The following is a 22,432-nucleotide window of genomic DNA, read 5'->3' as shown; positions in this document are numbered from 1 at the left end:
GTACCTGTGGTTCAGACTCCTCTCCTTCTGCCTCTTTGAAAAGCTCCTGTGCTCCAAACTTGAGGATGGCAGTCAGTTCTTCTTTATTGAATGGGTTTGAACTGTAAAAAATAAAAAAAAAAGCAGCAACGTTAAAACACACAGAAGCTTCAGTATCTCAATATTGAATCAGATTTCTTACAACTTACTTTGATGTGTTTCCAGAGCTGTTGTTGTCCAGTACAGTTCGACCAGTGGTGTCCATTCTCTGAATGACGAGATGGTCCAACACCATCTTCTTCTTTGCCCTCTCGATGATGTCCTCCTCCACTGTCCCTTTGGTGACCAGTCGATAAATATTCACCTATGAGAGGAAAGCATGAGTGTAATTTACTTACTTACGACAACAATCTTTTCAGTTCTGTAGCATATCTACAGTGAAAGCCATCAATTACCTGTTTCTTCTGGCCGATCCTGTGAGCCCTGGCTTGAGCCTGCAGGTCGTTTTGAGGGTTCCAGTCGGAGTCGAAGATGACGACGGTGTCTGCTGAGGCCAAGTTTATCCCCAAACCTCCAGCTCTGGTGGACAACAGGAAGCAGAAGTCCTGGAAAACAAAATCAAACTGTTAATACAGATCCCATCGAGCAATGCACCACAACACACACCAACATTTGTAAATATGTCTTGCATTATTAATAATAAGAACAAAATAGGGAAATGGTAATCATGAATCAAATCTACTTCAACAGACTTTCTTTCAAGGTAAGGCTGAATTATTTTGAAAAAAAATATCTAATTGCGATTATTTTGACCGATATTGCAATTGCGATGTTGCACCTCCTGCAATTTCAATAAAATTTTGACTAATTGTGCAGCCTTATTTCATGTAATCATGTATATTTGATCCTTTTTACACCATTTATAAAATATATCCGTCATCTGCTACTGCTCTCAAATAAAGAAGTCCAAAAACAAGCAGAAAAATGGGCCGAGTGTTTGTTTATAAAGTCATCATACTAATAAGATAGGACTGCTTTTTGTGTTATGCTAATATTCTAATAAAATGTGGTGTTAGTAGCGTTAAATGATTAGTATACATACCTCTGAGCCTTCTGCATTAAAGTGGTCAAGTGCTTGCTTTCGGATTTCTCCCTTTATGGAGCCGTCCAGCCGCTGGAAAGGAGAGAGACCAACAGAGAGAAATTAACCTTTGAAGACCACCCCGGGCAGCTAACTGCTATAACCTTGGCATCACTTTGCTCGGCATGCCGTTGTACCCGGTCTATATGCTCAGACTGATCACAACGGTCTACACGCCGAAGAGTAAGTCAGCAAAAACAACCCGAGTCGAGTGACTTGCAGGAGTTCGTCTGGTCTTCAGCAGAAAATAACTTGTTGATTATAAATAACCACAGGATCTCTCAGCCTGGCGGAGTATATGTGCAACAACACTGACATCCGATCCTCATCCGAGTCAAACCCACCAAATACAAGCACCCCCGAAAGCCCCCTGCGCTGTAAACACCAATAAAAACAACAGTCTAGACACAGACTCTGGAAATACTGCTGATGCAGGTGGTTAAACTTTTTAGAAATTGCTAGTAGAACCCAATGGTTAGCAGGGTGACAGCACTATAAGTATGATTTTATGGTCAGTTTTCTGTAAATAATAATAATAATAAAGTACTCAAAGCACACTGCCCAGTTTATATGTTCCAACAAACACTTCTTTTTAGCAGAAAAACGTGTAATATAGAAATGCAGGCCTGACAATGTGCCAGTCCTTACCTGGAATGGGTAGCGATTCTTGGCGAGGTATTCAGCCAGAATGTCCAACATCCTGACCATCTGGGAGAAGATCAGGACTCGGTTGCCTCTTTCTCGGAGTCTGGTCAGCAGCTTGTCCAGCAGCACCAGCTTCCCGCTGCCCTTCACGAGACTCTGAAGAGGCACAAAGTTAGGGTGTCAGTAGCACCGAGTCTGTCGTGTTTTCATCATTGTTATGTCACAACTAGTTTCCTCCGCAGAGCAGAGATATCCTGAGGTGTTGCTGGGAGCTAAAGAGGGTTCATACGGAGACATACCTGCAGGTGTTCCTTTTGTGTTTCATTCTCTACATCGTCCGGCTGTTTAATGAGGAAACTGTGGTTGCAGCACTTTTTGAGCTCCATAACGATGTTCAGGAAGCCGGAGGAGCTGCCCCGGGTGCCTTTCCAAAGAGCTCTGTAATTCCTCGTTAAAATCCACCTGGAAATATTGAGGAACAAATTAAATTAATGGGGAGGAGAAATGCAGCTGCTGTACAACAGATTTGCCGATGTAGTAAAAAGAAATGGTTACAAAAGACAGAAATAAAATCCTACTTGTAGAATTGTTTCTGCTGTGCCGTCATGTCTACGCGGAGGATCTGTTCCACTTTGGCAGGGAGAGATTTCTCCACATCTTTCTTGACACGCCGCAGGAGGAAGGGCTCGAGGACTTTGTGAAGACTCTGATAACCGTTTTCCCTTCCTTTCCCGTGTTCATCCTCAAAATCCTCCCAGGACGCAAACCTGTTGGTGCACGACAGAGATAACAAACGTCACTCCTCCCTAGTTGCAATTCAAACTGTTCCAACAGTGTCATATTAAAACGTCTAAAACCGGGACGTACTTGTCGGGCATGAGGAAGTGCAACAGCGACCAGAGCTCTTTGAGGGAGTTCTGCAGCGGAGTGCCAGTGATGAGGAGCCTGTGGTTGGACCTGAACTCCATTAACGTTTTGTACAGCAGGGAGTCGTCGTTCTTCAGCCTGTGAGCTTCATCCACACCCAAGAACGCCCAGTTGATGTTCCCAAGCACCCCCTGGAGACAAACGTTAAGTCCATGTAACTCTTCATGCAACACATGTTTTATTGCGTAATAAAAACATAAACACAATCCTAAAGACATACTGATCACTGCACCTACCTTGTCTTTAAGTAGAATTTCGTAAGTGGTCAATAGCGCATTGAAACGGATTCTTTTGGTTTGATGGTTCACCCACTCGTAGTCACGGATCTGAAGAAAACAGAAGCAACAAAATTAAGTTCATGTAACCAACTCTGGAGATACAACCAGACTGTAATGGTACGTGTCCACAGGGCCGTTTTTGTACGCAAAAGGTTTGCGTCGTTTCCCAGCATTGGACTTTTGATGGGCCGTCACTGCACACCTGATTGGACAAACGCTTTCACTCATGGGCTGCTGCTCCCAACTTTCAGTCCATGAATGCTACCAGAATGCATTGCACGGCTGCTTACAAAGGCAATGAATGGGAAGCTTGGAAACGACGCCTCCTGTGGACACGTACCATAAGAGATTCAGGATTCAACATACCGATTTCCTGCTCATGACGTCACCGAGGTAGATCACCACGTTCATGTGTGGCGCCCAGATGTCAAACTCCCTCTGCCAGGAGGTGAGCGTGGACAGAGGCACCACCACTAAGAAGGGTCCGTACAGCTGATGCTGTTGGAACAGGTAGGACAGGAAGGAGATGGTCTGGATGGTCTTTCCCAGCCCCATCTCATCAGCGAGGATGACACTGTTGCACCTGAGGACGGAGCATAAGAAGAAGGCATGGTTTTGAAAACAATTTAATAAATAAATAAATAAAATGACGTAATCAAAACAAACACAAATTACATAATACTCATTTACACAGTACCTGCACCAGGAGTGAGCCAACCAGTTCAACCCAGCCAGCTGGTAATCTCTCAGCTGAAGGTTTTCATCTCCGATATATGATGGCTGTTTCTTCAGAGGAACAAACCTTGGTCTTTGCTTTAACACCTGAAACGATAGTTAGAAACAAAATTCTTTCATGAAGAGGAGAAAAACTTAAAATAAAAAGGGAAGTGATTAAAAAAGAGGATATGAAAAGTAGACCATTTTGGGCCATTTGACTCTGACCTTGCACTCTTTAGAGGGGACGTTTTTACTGGAGATTCGGTTGGTGAAGCTGTCGATGCAGGGCTGATACTTCTTTCTAACCAGAGCTCCGTCCTCCCAGCTGCACTCTGAATACGGCAAGCCCATCCACTTGCATAGATACTCTGGCTCGTCGGAGGTTGGCAACTTGTGACTATGAGCTGTTTAAAAAAGCAAACAAATGATGGTGATGAAAAGTAAAAGCACAGGAGTGTACAGCACAGAAGACCATTTAACAACAGAATGTAACAGTGAAAAATGAGAAAAAGGGACTTACAGGGGAAGTCAATGGATCCTGGTGTCTTTCCTGTTTTAGTTGCTGTTAATAATAAAATTCCTTTTAGTACAACTTAAGTGCAACAAAAAAAAATTATCTGCAGCACTGCCAGACAAATGCAAATACAATTGGTGATGAATTCTTACCAATAATGCGCTCCACAAACTGAAACTGCTTGTTCAAGTCGGATATGAGCTCCTGTTGGCAGTTATGAAACTCTACATCCTCGGGGGACACCCTCCTCAGCCTACCAACAAAGACAGAATAAACATTCTTGAGATGAACATCGGCAAAAAAAAACTAAAAACAAATGTGAATGTGAAGACAAAGAATTTTCACCATGAAGTGAGCTCATCGTGTTTCTTTTTGAAGTTGTCCAGCTTCTTCAGTCCCTTGACCTTCTGCTGCACCAGAGTGTCCATGCTCTCCCACGTGTTGTGGATGTAGGACCAGCCCTTCCACTTGATCAGAAAGTGAGTCTCCCCTTCATCGTTCTCGGGGTCAAAGCCCTCATTCGGGTCCCCGTTTTCCTGCACAGCATACACAGTGGTGGTAGCCCCCGTGGCTAGAAAAAAAAAAAAAAAAGCTTTTAGACTGTATACATGTCGGAAAATGTATTTTGATGAGAAACGACAAGATAAAATACGTTACCTGCTTTTTTGCCCGTCCTGGTGTCCATAACCTTCTCAATGGTCTCGCTGTCGTCATCCTGCTGCTCCTCGCCTGCGTCCCCCGTCATTTCAATCAGGTCATCGGAGTCTGTTTCAAAGTCATGTTGGTCCTCTTTATAACTGTAACACAACAGAGGATGAAGCGGAAAACATTAGTCTGGAGTAGAGGTGGGCGATATATCGAATACACTTGATATATTACGGCTTGTTGTATGTGGGATGTAATAAATTACTATGTCGTCAACATAGAGTACAAATTGTGGCATCATTTTTGTAAGCTGCTGGCATGAGACTTGCTTTGGCATTTCGTTGCCTTCACTCTCTCCCTCTCACTGACACAGAAAGAATTGTGTGTGTGTGTGTGTGTGTGTGTGAGACAATGAGGCGTTGTGTTTTTGTATCAGGAGGGAAGCAGGGAAAGAGCCTGGAGAAAGCGGAAGAAGTGAGGAGTCAAAGCGAGTTTATACGCGCCGAGTTTGGAGACGGTGATGAAAGATGCCAGCCTCCAGTTTGGAAAAGTTAAACTAGCCCCCACGTTGTTTCACGGTACATGTTTATACTAGGAATTACACTAAGAGCATATAAGGCTTCAAAATAAAAACCAAAAAAAACATAAATAAATCAAACAAAAATGAATAAATAAATAAAATGAATATATAATATATTTATATAAATTATCATTTAAAAAAAATACTGCATGCAAACTGTATGAGAAAAAAACAAAACTAATTTCAATTGTGTGAATAATAAGTCAAACTTAATAATAAAGAATACATTTCCAAAAAGCGACTTCAAAATGACAAAAAGTACACAGATGGCGCACGCTGTGCTGCGACAGCACAGACTGTACTCTGTTTGACAGCGTCTGTCTAAATGTTCTAGGTTACTGTGTGCTGTTGTATGTGTTGGTGTCTGACAAGTACAGTGTTGTGGAAAAAGATTTTCTCCCTGTGGGACAATAAAGTCTAAAGTCTCAGAGTGTCACTCAGACAATATCAGGACATTCTGACGGGGAATTTCAAAATGAAAGGCCTCTAAAACGTCATACGGGCTGTGTTCCACGCTGGTATGATCATCAACAGTTATGTTATTTTAGAGAAAATATATATATATATTGAGATATATATATCGTATATCGCAGCATAGCCTATAAATATTGAGATATTATCTATAAGCCATATCGCCCAGCCCTAGACTGGAGTACTGAAAACTAAACGAAGGCTACGTTCCAAATCAAATACTTTTAGTACATACTGCAGCTGCCCTTACACAGTACCTACGTTGTATGCAGTATGCATAGGACATACTACTTTGTCATAACATTGCGCCTTGAAATTTCACCCTCTTACTCATGCAACCGCTGTGCAGAGGATTGTGGGTCAGAATAGCCAGAAAAGCATGCTGGCTTGCATTCTGCAAAATGTGACCAGATGTAGTAGGACATCCTGGTATTTTTGGCATACTGCATTTGACATACTATGTATTGAGATATACTATATATTTTTCTAGGATTCTAAATAGTATGGTAATGGGTATTTGAACGCACAGTAAATGTCCCTGTCTAACAGCTCAATGCATCGGGACAGTTGTACTAACAATGGATCAAAATCTCTGAGAAGATAAAAAACACTTTGGGTTCAGAAATGCACCTTTTCACTTTTGTTGCACCCCTTCTTCGAGTCTGTCTCTTTTGAGTGTCGTCGTCATCGTCGTCATAATCGTCGTCGTCGTCATCATCGTCGTCGTCGTCTTCAGCAGACGAGTCCTGTTTCCTGGACTTCCTGCTTTTTTGAGACGGCTGCTTTTTGGATGATGATTTGGTCTGAGGTCTGTAAAACACACAGTTCAGAACAGAAACACAAACCACTTAGAGATGAGGAACCAACCTCATGGATCATCGTCAGTGACTTTTGGTCTCTTTTGGCCGCCTGACAAACTGCAGCGACATTTTTTTTTTTTTTTACAATTTGAAAATCTTTTATATCATCTTTTATGATTCAATTAAATATAACATTTTTAGTATTTTAGAACATCAGGTTGCAGCATTCAGGGGTAAACTTTACACCAAAGTAAAGGAAGGAAAAGTGCTCACACAACATGGAATGATTTGGAGATGACCAGTGGGTAGCTGTCTGATGGCCAGGCTTCGTTACACTCTTACCTTCTAGCAGGAAGTCGTCTGGATCTAACTTTTTTCTCTTCCTGCTCACTGTTTGTACTCTCGGAAGCCTCCTCCTCCTCCTCCTCGTCTTCATCATTTGAGTCATTCCAGATATTTCTTACAACAAAGAAATGCCACAAGTTCACCCTCAAGGCCCATCACTGCTATAAACCAAATTTTGATTTCATGAAATACTGGCCACAGGGTGCTGTTCACCACAACCCAATCTGATCAGGGATAAGCCGCCGATCTGACCAATCAGTTTTGATGTAAACGTAGAACCTCGCCTGTCTAACTGAAACTAACTGAGCCCATTTGGAACAAACAGATACCCATTTACAACAACAAGCTTAAAATGATAAGATTCACAACATGAAAACAGACTGGAAACACAATGACAAAAACAGACATGAATTGTGCAAAACTACTGTATGGATCAAACAAAAATCTTCCTAACAAAAGAGTTCCGTGTCTCAACATGGCAAAACTGAAAGAATATGGTGCTGTACTACCAAATAAATTATAATACAAATCCACAAAGATGTTCACAGTCTTTGCACTTACTCTTTTTTCTTGGCCCGGGTTTTTCTCTTGGGACTTTCGCTCTCAGAGCCACTGCTACCCTGTGAACAGTCAGCACAGCACATTTCAGTCAGAGCTTTGTTTCCTTGGAAAATGAAACAGCACTTCATTAAAACGTCCACTAGGTGGCACAAGCGGCTTGTTGATTGATTCCAATGGAAATAATTGTGCAGAGCCAGGCCATAATGCATATTAGTATTGTTTGTCTTTATAGTTTCATTGTCCGTCTTCAAGCTTTCGTTCACATCTGCTTACCCCAGCGCCGATGTTTAAACGAGCCGGCTCCTGTCTACTGCGATTTGACCTCCTGACCCCATACACATCTGGATGTTCATCCCACATCTGTAAACAGAGAGCGACTGCTATCAGAGAGCCGCTGGCTTTCTGTATCACTATACACATATAACATGTCCCAACTCCATTCTGCATCCTAATTTGTAAGTCAGGCTGCAATTAATGATAATTTTCATTATCTGATTATCGTCTCAATTAATCGTTTAGTTGATAAAATACTGGCCAATAGGGACTAGGGCTGCAACTAATGATTATTTTCATTGTCGATTAATCTGTTGATCATTTTCTCCATTAATAGATTAGTTGTTTGGTCTATAAAGTGTGAGAAATTGGTGAAAAAAAATGTTGATCAGTGTTTCTCAAAGCCCCTCAAATGTCTTGTTTTATCCACAACTCAAAGATATTCAGTTTACTGTCACAGAGGAGGAAAGAAAACAGAAAATATTCACATTTAAGAAGCTGGAATCAGAGAATTTTTACTTTTCTTTTAAATTACTCAAACCAAATAATCGATTATCAAAATAGTTGGCAATTAATTTAATAGTTGATAACTAATCAATTAATTGTTGCAGCTCTAAATGTGACCAGTCAGTTTCCCAGAGTCCAAGGTGGCGTTTGTGTTTGCCTTTGTTCAACCAACAGTCCAAAACCCAAAGATATCCAGTTTACAGCAACGAAAAACTGAGAAAAGTAGTAAATATTCACAACTGAGAAGCTATTACTAGGAATTTTTTCTTTTTACATTTTTGCTTGAAAAATGACAATGAAATGAGTAAATTGTCAAAGTAGTTGCTGACTGTTTTTCTGCCGGTCCCCTAATCAATTATTCTACTGTATAATAGTTCGTAAATGTTCGCCAACTATTTCGATAATCTATCGGTTTGAGTACTTTAAAAAAAAAAATTAAAAAAAGTCAAAATTCTCTGATTCCAGCTTCTTAAATGTGAATATTTTCTGGTTTCTTTACTCCTCTATGACATTTAACTGAATATGTTTGAGTTGTGGACAAAACAAGCCATTTGAGGACGTCATCTTGGGCTTTTGGAAACACTGATCAACATTTTCCACCATTTTATAGACCAAACCAATCGATTAATCGAGAAAATAATCAACAATGACAATAATCTTCAGTTAAAGCCCCCCAAAAAAATTAACATACTGTTTTGGTCTTGCAGTAAATGATGCATTATGTGTGCTGATGAAGGTTAATCAACACTGCAACACTGGAAGACCAAAGCATGTGTTTTCTTTAAGATCGTAATGCTTATTTCTGTTCTCCTAGATGTTTCTGTTGCTATCTTACCACCACCTGCTACCTACTAGCTGAGTAGTGCCTTAATTGCCTTTGTGCATTGCATTATGGGACAACAGTGTACATCAACAGCACATTAAGCATTTTCTAGTATGCATACTTTCTATTTTGAGTATACTTTTTGCCACTTTGTCAATGGGAACGCGCTACATACTCAAAAACCTGCTTAGCGTTAGGATGTGGTTTAGAACTGGGACACAGCTACAGTCTAACATAGATACAAAAACAAAATGACTGAAGTGAAACTGTCCTGCATGTCGAATCTTCATAATCACATTAAGAGCCTGATTACACAAACAAAGTTAACTCAGTCTTCATTATTAGAAGACGGGAACCTTAATCTGCTTTAATAAGACTTAGGTACCTCCGCAAAGTTCAGTGACCTTTACCTTCTTCACATCGGCCAGACGCTCCTTCTTTCTAACTGGCTTGTCTTTCACTTCTGCTGAGGTTTGCTGTGACTTGGACTCTGCCGACTCGCTCCCTGACTCTGAGTGTGAGTGTGACTCTGACTCTGAGGAGCTGTTTGACTCGGAGTTGTGGGATCTCCTCCTCTCACTGCCATGCTCGCTCTCTGACTGACTTCCGGACTCCGACGCAGAGCGGTTGGATTCCTCTGAGGCTGAGTTGCTACAGGAACAAGAACATGTTCATTCTTTCGATTTTGCAGTGCAATATGTTGAGTTTAATATAATTCTGTACACCCAAAAACAAAAACAACAACAACAACATGGCAAAAAAAATGTAAGTAGAGTTGTGGCAGCAACTTAAAAAAACTCAAACTCAAAGTGCACACACTCTCACTAGGACATGGAGAAACTACAAGAGCTTGATGGCATGAGTAAGTTGTGACTGAGCCGGGAGGAAACAGAAACCTAATTACATCATGCAGCATGTTCCTTAGTCAGCTAACAGTCTTATAATAACCTCATTCTCTCTAAGACACACAAATCCTCTTAGTCCTTTTGAGAAGCCTGAGACGTGCTTTCATCACTAAAATAAGTTTAAATGGAGCTAAACTCTAATTTAACAAGGCATCACAACTTTGACTCAGTATTAAAATATTTCCTCTAAATATAATCAAGTGTAATAAAAAAAATTAAATAAACAGTCAACATTTAGTAGCCCAACTCATATCCTCAATATACTGTACTTTATGAGGAGGAACAAGAACATTAAGATTTGCAAATGGTTCTTAACCATTTTAGCTTATGACTCAAATTAAATCGAAGCTGTGTTTACTCGTGACCCCTCATCACATGTTACGGCCTCAGTTGAACAAAATTGTGATTTTTGTTCTTCTCAGATTGGTTCGTTAGAAGGATTTTTAGAGGCCTGAAGAGGTGAAAGTATGCAGTATCTTTCACAAGCAAAAGGAAAATCAACAATTTTGTGTATTAGACAAGTTTCTTTAAAAAAAAAAAAAATCATGTTATGACCCCTCAGATTTATCTTGGGTCTCCTTTGGAGGTCCAAACTCCCTGGTTGGTAACCACTGTCACAACATGTCATTTATTCAGAAAAAGACTCAGTGTCAACACACACAAGGAGCTTTAAATGTTTTTGGGACCCCTCTGAAAACAAAATGGAAGTCAAAAGGGTATGTCCTGATGCAATTAAGTTCAAATTTGCTAATATTTTGAGATGATAATACATTAACGTGATGGGGGTCATCAATGGATAAAACCAGCTTGATAATGTGACCTCTCCTGTCTGGGTTTCTCTGTGTGCAGTATCTCGTCTGGGCACATGGGGGCAGCACTCACCCAGAATACATCTGTAGGAATCACTGCCTTACATAGATCATTTTAAAAAGACTAAAATTAGTAAATAGGCTCAATTATTATTACATCTACTTGAATGAGTGTATTTAAGAACAACAAAACGATTAATATTTGCCTTACTAACTGTATAAAGAATGACCACATCTGTATTTTGGCATTTATAAAACTATGGGAATACTGAAGAGTATCATTAATTAATTTGATAAAACTATGGGAATAATACTGAAGAGTAACATTGATTAATCTGATAAAAATGTGAGAATAATACTGAAGAGGAACATCAATTAATTTGATAAAACTATGGGAATAATACTGAAGAGGAATATTAATTAATTTGATACAACTATGGGAATAATACTGAAGAGGAATATTGATTAATCTGATAAAAATGTGAGAATAATACTGAAGAGGAATATTAATTAATTTGATACAACTATGGGAATAATACTGAAGAGGAACATTAATTAATTTGATAAAACTATGGAGATAATACTGACAAGTAACATTAATTAATTTGATAAAACTATGGGAATAATACTGAAGAGGAACATCAATTAATTTGATAAAACTATGGAGATAATACTGGAGTAACATTGATTAATCCGATAAAAAAAAGTGAGAATAATACTGAAGAGTAACAATTAATTTTATACAACTATGTGAATAATACTGAAGAGGAACATTAATTAATTTGTTGGAACTAAATTATTATAATCTAACTGGTATAAATGTAAATATTATGACTGGGTTTTACTACATTTCACAGCCTGCACCATGAGCAGCGTCAATGACCAAACTCGGAAGTGCATGCCTCCTTCCGCTTTAAGTGAGGTCAAAGGTGGGCGGGGCATGAAACTATTCTCGAATTCTCATTGGCTGGCGTGTTGCTAGGTGCAAATCTAGCCTATGACAGCGCAGCGTGCAGGCTTTCCATAGTCTGAACTCTTCCTGTTCCTCCTCCATGTAGTTCTGAGCTGAGTTTTAATACAGATAAGTGAGCAAGCTGGGCACACAAAGCAAGGGCCATTTTGTGACTCAGGAGAGCATGTACACAGTACTTCAGTGAGATATAATGTTATATTAAGTCACCAGATTTTCTGCTGCTCTTTAAGCTGCTGTGCATGCCCTCGGTGCTCATCTATCCGTATGACAAAGTTAGGCTGTCATCAGTAGCAGAGGACATATTTCACACACAGCTGAAAGTACTAAAATGGCTGCCACAAGATCACACAGAAAAACTACAAGTGTGATGTAACCTGCTGCAGTGTACAGTCAGTAAAATGCTGTGAGGGTGATTACCTGCATTTAGTATCCAAACGTCTCTGTGTCTTTATCTAAAAACACAACAGTCTATTGTGATCAGGCTGTATTGTTTTTTGTGAAAACATTGCAGCAATTCTAACACTAAAAAACTTATGTTGGGCCATAGCATTTATGCAATATATACACACATTTGTTTCTTAAAATAAAGGCTAGCCACTTGTGCTGTTTCTGAATCCTGCATTGTTCTGAAACCATGCAAATGCACCTGATATCAGTTTAAAAAAACATCTTTATTGATGAAAATAGAATAGTGTTTCCACTTGTTTTGATTTGTGAAGATACCTGAGGGGGATAAATACACACGTGCAGATATTTTTTACCATCTTTCTAAAAGGAACAGCAGACAAAACTGTAAAAAAATATATAAATTTAAGTGTCAAGACTTTTGGCTGTAGGCCTTTAAATATAATCTACCTGACAAGTGATACATAAAAAGCCAGATTTAAATAGAAAATATATTTTTCTGTAACATTCACAAGCATTAAACATGTTCAAGAAAGATGCTTCAACTAACACCATCAATGTTAACACAAAAGGTGCTTTTAAAAATGATCTGATATGGAAAAATGACAGTAAATGTGTGTGATAGGGACCATCAATGGATAAAATATCTTGCTTGACAAGTGAAAGCAAACATTCAACAATTCTAAAAAAAATAATAATCATGTGTAGAGAAATATTTGAAATTGAAACTGTCAATTGCAATGTGGCCTCAAAAAATAAAAATAACCTAAATAAAGTTGGAGGTTAAAAGGATATGTAACATAAGCATGTGAACACTGACATAATGTCATAATACACACAGATTGAAGTTTTGCTATCCATCTAAAACAAGACAAAATAATGTATAAGGCATTACAATATTTGGCTTGAATGAGCAGAAATAAGTAAGCATGAGCAAACTTGGATTTGCTAAAACTCAATAAACTTGGTCAAAACTTTTGAGTCCAGATAAAAGCTTACATATTGATATAAAAGTGTAAATTGAAGGTCAAGGAGCTAATGACAATCATTTTATATTTATATAAACCATCTAAAAATGCAGGATATACTACAGACCATATGTGACACCAAAACAACACATTGTTTCTGAAATAAATAAAAAACAAGCAAACAACGTTGATAAAAATGGTGCAATGCAGTACCAACTACTTAGACAAGGTCATTACATTATAGCGATAGGACATGAAACATTTGTGATAAAGCATTAGGAACATAATACAGGACAAAAGGGGTTTTCCTGTGGTCCAACACATATACATCTTGTGGGCAATGATCTCTAAAACACAGGCCTGAAACCTCAGTATTGAGTGAAAGAATAGGGGAAAAAAATCAGGGTGTGGCTATTAAACAATAGCAAGGTCATTCATGACAGTGGTGCACTTCCATCAAAACCACGTCGCAAATGTATACACAGGTGATCAACCATGCTTGACAAGGTAAACAATCACACACCAGATATGAAAAGGGGGGTATAAAAGAAAGTAAAAAAAGGATCATACCTTGATGCATTGCTATGAGTCGATCCTTCATCCTCTTGTTTGTCACTTTTATTCTTCATCATGGTAGTATCCTGGAAAAAGCTTTCTTTTTGTCCTGGTATTTTACTGTCAAAAAGTTAGAGAACTATCATAAAAGTCCCATAAGATTTGGCTTTGCTCAGGTGGCAGTAAAAAAAAAAAAAACAGGCGGTGCGACACGAGTTAAGAAAAGAAAAAAAGGCATTAAATCGACAGATCCTAGTATCATTATTTACATCGCTAATCTAAAAAAATATTGCTCAGGAAAAATGATACAAATACGTTAAATATCCAACGTAATGTCTTTTTTCAATATCGGATCAAGCCGCATGCAATTAATTCCAACTGCGTCATCACATGAAGGGATAAGAAAAATAAAGATTTAAAGGATGAAAAGAAAATCAGTAAATTATAAGCTGCACAATGTAAACAATGTGAAGAAAAGGTGGTAACCCTATAAATGAACTATTAAATTCACGCTATATATATTTATATATATATAACAGGGTTTTAAGCAAATCGAATAAAAATGATAAGAATAATAACTTAACATTAAATTAGAAAAAAAGAGAGTTGTTTTGTAAAGCTTTTAGGCCTTTAAAGTCTGCATTAGGTGACAGACTAAGAGCGACAGAGGAGGCGAAGCAGCACACTAAAAATGGAGGCGCGCCATGGCTGCCAGAGAGCCCAGTATGGAAAACAACGACAAGCTACTCCCTCAGCAACAGCACAGACGGGCTCGTTTCGGATCGAAAAAACAGCCCAAAAACCACGCAAAAACGTCTAAATTCTCGTTAAAACACACGCGGTACGGTCACACTTCAAATATAATCAAAATAAAGCGGTCTCGGGTTGAAAAACGGTGCAAGAGAAACGGTCCGACGAAAGCCCATGGCACCCTTCCCAAGGCTCAGCCGCCATCTAGAGCTCCTTCCTAGCTCTGAAAGCTTTGCCTTTGATTGACGTTATTTCCATTTACCCCACACACTCAGGTGATGGTTAAGTCCCACCCCTTTTATTATGTTTAAATGTTGCTTTTTAATATATAAATTTAGTATTTATTTTATCCAGCCCCCTAGGCTGCTTGAAGTTGAGACCTTTTACTTCCCACTTCATATAAAAAAAGGTTAAAGATACTGAGAGGCTTTAAAAGTATATTATTTTATGTTGCACCAATTGCATCACTTCCTGCTCAGACAGGAAGAAGGACGACCGGGAGCCATTTTAGAGTCTTTGGAAACCATTTTTGTTTCATTTCAGACTAAAAAACCTTTTCTAGTTGCAATGTAAAAGGATTGTATTCTTCAACTGTTTTAATTGATAAAATTAAGATTTTCCAAATGGGACTGACTCATTCTCTTTATCTCAACAAATCGAATGATAATTGTTAAAAGAGAGCATTACTTTAGGAGATTCATCGACCCAGTACGAAGTTTACCGTAAGCACTTGTGCTAGCTTATAAATTAGCAAACCTTAATGAGTAGTGACATAAAGTCGTTGCTAACCAAATTAATTTGTTGTACGGATTAGCTGAAATATTAAAACCAACAGCCGAGCTAATGGACCTCCAACGTTATCAAAATATTACGCCAAATATCCTCTTGTGATTTTCTGGTTAATTAGCTAATGAAACTGAAACAAAGCCAGGAAAAAGTACGATGACATACACTTTATTTAAAACAACATTTGAATATCAAATGTACAAAGGCTGATTTCGTGTTTCCCAAAAACAACATTGCAATTTTTTCAAGTCCACAAAATTGTTCCAGTGTCCGTGTTGTCATAAAAAATAAAAATGAAAACGTCAAAGTCCAGTCAGAAAAAAGGTTTCATCTTGTCAAAATTCGGCTAACTGCCAAATCACTTTGCCATCTTCACGTTAAACAACGCTGTCTCCACTTCAGCAATATCCAGTTGAATGGCGTCTTGATAGGATAAAAAAAGAAGGAAAAGTCGTAAGCCCACAGTGCAACGGAAATGAGTAATGATTCACTGTCCAGCAGTGAAAGACGGTATGCTAAACTAGACTAACATTAAGATAGTTTAGCAACAAACATGGCTAGCTTTCAGTTGCGTTAGCTAGCATTGCGCAAGTGTGTGTGCTAATCTGAAATATGAGTTTGAATAAGTACTCAGTTGTTAATTTTTTTTAAAACAAAATTGCTATTCTCACGAATTGTAATTAAAAGTCATCACATCGACAACGTATAGAACGCTAACTACAGATTGGGGGGGTCTTTGTAATCCAGCGCCATAAGGGTTCTTAATTTTAGGATCAAAGTTGTTGAAATATTACAGCCAAACGTTAATTATTAAATTCCAATAAGACATTCAATACAACTTTTTATGCATCGCATGTAGTAAATAAAACGATTTGGCAGAATCTTGCACATGGAAATTCTTAGTACTAACTTATATAGTAAGAAGTGCAGCAAACTGCTGATCTGTCAAATTGTTGTAAGGAATTAAAGAATTGATAAGCAAACTGAAGTCCAAGTTTAGTAAATGCGACAACACTTAACAATAAATTCATCAACTGACCACCAGGGGCATGATGAGTCTAGAGTTAGCCTAATTCACAACATGTGTTTTGCATAAGACTTGATTACGCAACAGTGATGTTCAAACACATTACGATCCAAACTACAAAACACTGGCATGTGAGCAAACAATGATGTATGCAAATTAAAATCCATTGCCCAAATTGAAATGTTTACCCAAGTCATCAAAGCAAATACATGATCGACCAACACATTGACAACATAATAGCATCCGATAACTATTAAAGCAACCCTTCAAACAATAGCAATTTTCACACATCTACTGCTCAAAATCAGGAAGAAATGTCCCTCGTAGCTCTATAAGTGTTGAAATACAGCAGTAAAACAAAATGGTGTTGGCCATGTTTTCAACTTTAAGGCAAAAAACCTATCCGAGATTTTAGCAAAAATTGAGAATATAGGAACTCTTGGAGAAATGTGGTCTTTTCTGTAAAGTACCAACAGGAGTCAACGCAACCCATGTCCACATAGAGCCACAATAAAAATAGCTTATACTATTACCAATTCCGAAAGTAGCCACATGATAAATTGTTACGCATGTACTACCATAAAGCTACATTTACAAACCCCTTTGTTTATGCTCTCTACCTGCTAACATCTAGGTCTTTTGCTAGCCTTAACAAGTAAAAGTGAATGTCAGCATTAAATATTCCAGATAAATGTAGCAAGATCTGCTCAAAATAGGAGTGTGTTATCCTCAACCTATCCCTATGGGATATAGGTAACATATCCCTAGGAATTCAAATTTTCAAATATATTTATGAGCTCAGTGTGAATAAAAGTCAAACATGGAAAACTTACAGAGCTGTCTTCTTTTTTTTCAAAATTCGAGAATCTTCACACCAGTCTCGTGCCTCCGCTGTGAAAAAGATAAGAAACTATGAATGATCCCCATATCAACATACATCACATTCACAAAGATATAGTAAATAAGTGGACCACTCAATGTGATTGTTGATTGGGTCTTTTGATTTTAAATGTTAATTGCAACTGACGTATATAATCATTTGAATGTGAGGAATGAAAATATTGATTAATAGTTTGATGTTCTATACAGCAAATGTTTTTGCTGAAAATTGATTTAAGGACAAGTCCCTGTTTTAATAGAAGCCTAAATAGCATGCATCTTTTCATATGGGACGCAAACTATTATTATTGCTTCAATAATGGAATCTGAAAAACGTCTTATTACAATAATAATTAAAACTTATCCTCAAGCCTTTTGAGGGGTTTTGAACAAAACAGACTACCAAGTACAGACTTATTTTTTCTAAGTGTTTGGTCAGTGAAGCACCCTGCATATTTAACTAAGGCATGTGCAGACATGAACCAAACATACGTCACTCTGAGTGGGGTTGGCAGTTCTTGTGCTGTATGGTGAATTTATGTACCTATGTTTACATTATTTAAAAAAAAAAAAAAGCAACCAAATTCATATTCCCAAATTAAGCAAGTCATATTGCCAAGTGTACAGTTTTGCAGTTATGTTCTTTTTGGGGAATTTCTAGCCTTAGGCTTTCCGTTGTAAGGACTCTTGACAGTTTCTACATCTAGGCTACATCTTTGTAAAGAAAAAGAAGGAAACATTATTTTGAAGAGGGCAGCTAAAGAAATGTGTTTCTAGGCTCAGAGCAACTTTCAATAATTATTTCTTAAACAATGTCAATGGAAAATATTCCATGATCCATTTTTAGACTATTTTAGATTTTCTGGACTGTGAATTAGTGTAAATGTTTTCCTATACATATTGATCAAAACAAGTAGTATTTAATGTTTTCAGTTATTGTTCCAGAGATTCCACATTGATGCATTGCTAATCACAAGAAATTGAGGTTGTGGCTCATGTTCTAAAATGAGCTTTTCTTATTCATATTTAGGTACAAAAGTTTTTGCAATGCCATTCTTTTGGCAGCAAATATCATCACAGCTGCTAATAAAGCAGACACGGATCATACTAATGTAAATATACATTTTGGGGCTGTCTTAGAATTTGTTTTCCAGGTGTCACTAACCAAATGCCATGGCATGATGAAATAATAAACAACGCAGATCAAATGCACCCCATGGCGCCGAATATTGAACTTAACGCTGAATTCACACCAGGCAGCGGCATAATTACATTTATCTGAGGCCGAGAGGCGTGTTCATGCGTTTCAGGTGGAAAGAAATTCTTTGTAACATAGGTCAACATGTCACAGGATCGGTTTACTGATTGGCTGCGGGAACTCTCACTTCGCCGCTAAAAGTTCAACTTTCCCCTACTTTAAATTTGACCGCACTTTGCCGCAGAATCAAACGCAACTCGCTGAGCTCGGCCGCCGCAGCTTTCATTGACATTGCATGGCAGCTCGCGGCATGCCGCACTTCGCCACTGCTCTGGTAGGAATTCTGCATAAGTTGAACAAATGGAATCAACTTATCAACTCACCAGTTTGCTAACTTACTACATGTAATCAAAAAAATGTAAATTAATCAAAGTTGGGAAGTTTGCACAGGTTGTCAAACTACTGACATATATGGCAGCACGGGCGATGTTTAGCATTACCCGCGCCATCTGACAAGTACTAGGATTCTTAGTACAACTCTTTGATTTTAGTAAAACTCTATAAAAGAGATGCAACATCCATGCCTCTTAAGTAGTCAGTTGGTAAAATCAGCAATGAATGATGCTGTACCAAAAGTTTACATGGCAAGATTCTTCACACCCAATGACTGTGCACAGAGAGACGTTGACATTGAAGACAACTTCTGGGCGCATCCTATGATATTAATCACGTTTCAGCTGTTTGCTTAACTAGTTTAATGATATGTCAAAATCACTTAAGAGTTAAATTACTCTCATTTATATGAGCTGAATTTGCATAATTATTTAAAATTAACCACGAAATGACTCCAGTCCAAAGTCAGGTGCTCGATCACTTTCACATTTTTTATTGATATGTACATACTCACGACATTATACACTAGGGGGCACAACTGTCCTACCTTCAGACATAACTGTCATTGCTTTTAGTCGGCCGTGTCTAGAAGGTAACACGCAAATTGCGAAACTCTCGCAAGATGGTTAAGGTTAGGTACTGACCTCGAATGGTTAAGGTTAGGTACTGACCTCGAATGGTTAAGGTTAGGCATTGAACTCGAATAGTTAAGGATAGGCATTGAACTCAAATAGTTATGGTTAGGCATTGAACTCGAATAGTTGTTAGGCATTGAACTCGAATAGTTAAGGTTAGGCATTGAACTCGACTAGTTAAGGTTAGGCATTGAACTCGAATAGTTAAGGTTAGGCATTGAACTCGAATAGTTAAGGTTAGGCAATGAACTCGAATAGTTAAGGTTAGGCAATGAACTCGAATAGTTAAGGTTAGGCAATGAACTCGAATGGTTAAGGTTAGGCATTGACCTCGAATGGTTAAGGTTAGGCATTGACCTCGAATGGTTAAGGTTAGGCATTGACCTCGAATGGTTAAGGTTAGGCATTGACCTCGAATGGTTAAGGTTAGGCTAGGTCGTCGGGCAGTGAGTCTCGCAAGAGATTTAGCAAGTTTTCGCAATTTGCGTGTTACCTTCTAGACACGACCCTTTTAGTCAAAAGAAACCGCTGTGCTGCACAGAAGCTGCATAATGTTAATTGTTATTTCCTAATAATAACATACACATAGAAGTGAAAAAACACACTGTTCGCTCTGCCGTTTATTCGGTTAAGTTTTAGTGGTCAGTAAAAAAATTTTGTTTGCCAAATTGGAGGAGTTCAATGCAGACTACATCCAAGAATTTTTCTGCACACATTTAATCTACATTCAAAATTATACTTACAAATCTCCGCTGCAATGGAATCACACGAATCCGTCACTTCACGACTCCATGGTGGCTAAATGTCAACCCTTTAAAATAGAAAAATAAAGGTTCAGAGAGGAAATGTGACAACAGCACACCCTACTGGCCACATGTATGTAGCAGTAAAGACAATGAGGCTAGTTAGTCTGCACGTAAAGCCTGGACTGGTTAAAAAAATAAACATACCATTTAGCATGGGCCAGATGATCGCTTTTCTTCTTTGACGCAATTAGCGTAACATCAAGGGAATACCTGCAAAATACAAAACATGATTATGATCAATTTTGCAGTCAAAGGTAACAAAATCGCAACTTTTGTTGGCATAAAAAACGGAAATGACACGGCTATTTGTCTTACTATATTTTCAAGATTATTTTCGAGAATGTTTCCGAGCTCAGTAACATATTAAGAAAATCATAATTAAGTTGTAGCATAGTCGGGAAAATGTTTCGTGTTTTTGTGTCTTGGTGGCTCAATATGGAATTAAATTGGTTTTAACAGTAACATCCTATTGAAAATAGCTTTGAGAAGACATTTTGTTACGTGCAGGGTGGTACTAATCCATTGGATTTAACAATATAGCTTAAGATATAACTATTATAAAAAGACTGTGTGTAATGTGTTTTATTATGTGTAGTATTTGCCTTCATGTGTGAATAAATCCACAACCTCGTCCGTGATATTGAGATGAATTTATTTCTTTATTTAATTTTTAATACAGTATTTTGAGTTTCCTCAAATTCAAATACTAATTGTAGTGAGGCTTCCTAACATTAAAGTCTTTCTTTACATGTCTTGCAGGTGTAATGTAAGTGGAAAACCAATTTAATGTACATATTTAAATTACTTCTCCATTCAGTGGCTGAAAGGGTTAAAAGCCAACACCCTATTTTGTATTTCGAAGTATATCTAAGCTTTCATCACATATAGAACCTTTATTTGGCAAACAAATCAAGTATAGTTTAAGTATAGTGTGTACAATGGAAGAATTGTTGTAGATACTCATATTTTTAGCATTTACACAACTTGTCATAATTAATTTTATCTATTTTTAATTAACTAATGTATTAAGCATCCAACACATACTTAAATCTAGTTAGTGACTATAACTGTACACCCTGTGGTAAGATCAGGTGAAAGATGAGTATATTTAAAGTATTTTTTTGATTTACAATTCGATGAAAAACCTCCAAAAAAAACAATATACTGAAAAGAAACAAAAAAAGATACTTCAGCTTGTTGTGTTGTCACCAATCAGTCTCAATACAACATGTAAAAAGACAAAACATTTGCTTTTACTTCATGTTTTTGTCGAGTAAAATTCACACAAGGGCATTTGTGCCCTTTCAAGGACAAAGCACATTTTAAATGCGTAGGTTGAAATAAACTCTCAAACTGGTCGAGAACTAATGTGCTTGTCTAAATATTAACGAAGTTTACTGGAAACACAGCTAGCAAACATGCATATACCGTCGACTGAAACACTATTTAATGCAAGTTAAGCTCTCAACAACGTTTTCTGTCTTCTTCGCCATTTTATACACCACTGCGTCTAACTGTCGTTCTAGCCTCCATATTGCCTCCCAGATCCGTCTTCTACTGCTACCAAATGTCTGATTACTCGACGTTTTCTTACCCATTTTCCTCAGGGCCGTGTCTGTCTATCCGCCGTCATCTACCCCGGCCAAGTGTGGCATTTTTTGGCGATTTTCGTCGTCTTTTTGTGGGTCTTTCGGCCGCATCGTTGCGGAGCTCTTCAGTCTTCTCTCTGCTCTCGACGCCTCGCTCCTCTGTTCTGTTGTGTTGTGTGTGTCGTCCTCCTCTCTGCCTGAGCTCATATCCTTCAACGGCTCTGCCCACTTTGCTCTCAACGTAAGCCAAACTCCACTTCCTCTCTCCAGCCCCGTCTAGCTAGCTCTATAGCAGTCAAACTCTTCTTCTTTATGCCCCAAAACACCGTACAAATACACTAGAAACGTTATAACACAATAAGTGGCGTTAACAAAACTATTTTTACGTTGTTTTTTTTATTGTTGTTATGAAGGAATAGCTTCACATAGCAACGTACGTATGCAGTAAACCAATCAAATCAAACTAAAATTGGACGTTAACTTCAACGGTTGGTGTCAACTGTTGGTGTAAACAACCGTTAACGTCAACGGTTGGTGTAAACAACTAT

At 38.2% G+C, this 22,432-nt stretch overlaps 1 protein-coding gene across 3 annotated transcripts in view; it reads right to left on the bottom strand.

Moving 5' to 3' along the window:
• The window catches only part of chd2 (chromodomain helicase DNA binding protein 2), a 30,190-nt gene extending 8,115 nt beyond the window's left edge, over nucleotides 1–22,075 (bottom strand). Inside the window, exons 1-26 of one of the 3 annotated variants that reach the window (XM_074633007.1) lie at nucleotides 21,890–22,075; nucleotides 20,440–20,505; nucleotides 20,233–20,300; nucleotides 17,218–17,275; nucleotides 13,837–15,780; nucleotides 9,617–9,857; nucleotides 7,877–7,963; nucleotides 7,604–7,662; nucleotides 7,040–7,156; nucleotides 6,528–6,707; nucleotides 4,859–4,998; nucleotides 4,547–4,772; nucleotides 4,354–4,454; nucleotides 4,208–4,249; nucleotides 3,913–4,091; nucleotides 3,668–3,792; nucleotides 3,337–3,553; nucleotides 2,929–3,018; nucleotides 2,633–2,823; nucleotides 2,344–2,532; nucleotides 2,065–2,227; nucleotides 1,769–1,921; nucleotides 1,082–1,153; nucleotides 435–584; nucleotides 189–343; nucleotides 5–101 (exon numbers count right to left, since the gene is read on the bottom strand). In XM_074633007.1, coding sequence (XP_074489108.1) covers nucleotides 5–101; nucleotides 189–343; nucleotides 435–584; nucleotides 1,082–1,153; nucleotides 1,769–1,921; nucleotides 2,065–2,227; nucleotides 2,344–2,532; nucleotides 2,633–2,823; nucleotides 2,929–3,018; nucleotides 3,337–3,553; nucleotides 3,668–3,792; nucleotides 3,913–4,091; nucleotides 4,208–4,249; nucleotides 4,354–4,454; nucleotides 4,547–4,772; nucleotides 4,859–4,998; nucleotides 6,528–6,707; nucleotides 7,040–7,156; nucleotides 7,604–7,662; nucleotides 7,877–7,963; nucleotides 9,617–9,857; nucleotides 13,837–13,898 — 3,036 coding nt within the window. In that variant the 5' untranslated portion in view covers nucleotides 13,899–15,780; nucleotides 17,218–17,275; nucleotides 20,233–20,300; nucleotides 20,440–20,505; nucleotides 21,890–22,075. Of the gene's footprint in view, nucleotides 1–4; nucleotides 102–188; nucleotides 344–434; nucleotides 585–1,081; nucleotides 1,154–1,768; nucleotides 1,922–2,064; nucleotides 2,228–2,343; nucleotides 2,533–2,632; nucleotides 2,824–2,928; nucleotides 3,019–3,336; nucleotides 3,554–3,667; nucleotides 3,793–3,912; nucleotides 4,092–4,207; nucleotides 4,250–4,353; nucleotides 4,455–4,546; nucleotides 4,773–4,858; nucleotides 4,999–6,527; nucleotides 6,708–7,039; nucleotides 7,157–7,603; nucleotides 7,663–7,876; nucleotides 7,964–9,616; nucleotides 9,858–12,310; nucleotides 12,346–13,836; nucleotides 15,781–17,217; nucleotides 17,276–20,232; nucleotides 20,301–20,439; nucleotides 20,506–21,889 lie in introns of those variants that run through there. The other 2 variants (XM_074633010.1, XM_074633011.1) reach the window with 2 other exon arrangements.
• Nucleotides 22,076–22,432: the final 357 nt, after the last annotated feature.

The sequence above is a fragment of the Sebastes fasciatus genome, chromosome 4 (assembly GCF_043250625.1).
Source record: "Sebastes fasciatus isolate fSebFas1 chromosome 4, fSebFas1.pri, whole genome shotgun sequence".
Classification (NCBI taxonomy): Eukaryota; Metazoa; Chordata; class Actinopteri; order Perciformes; family Sebastidae; genus Sebastes; species Sebastes fasciatus.
This window is presented reverse-complemented; position numbering and strand designations above follow the sequence as displayed.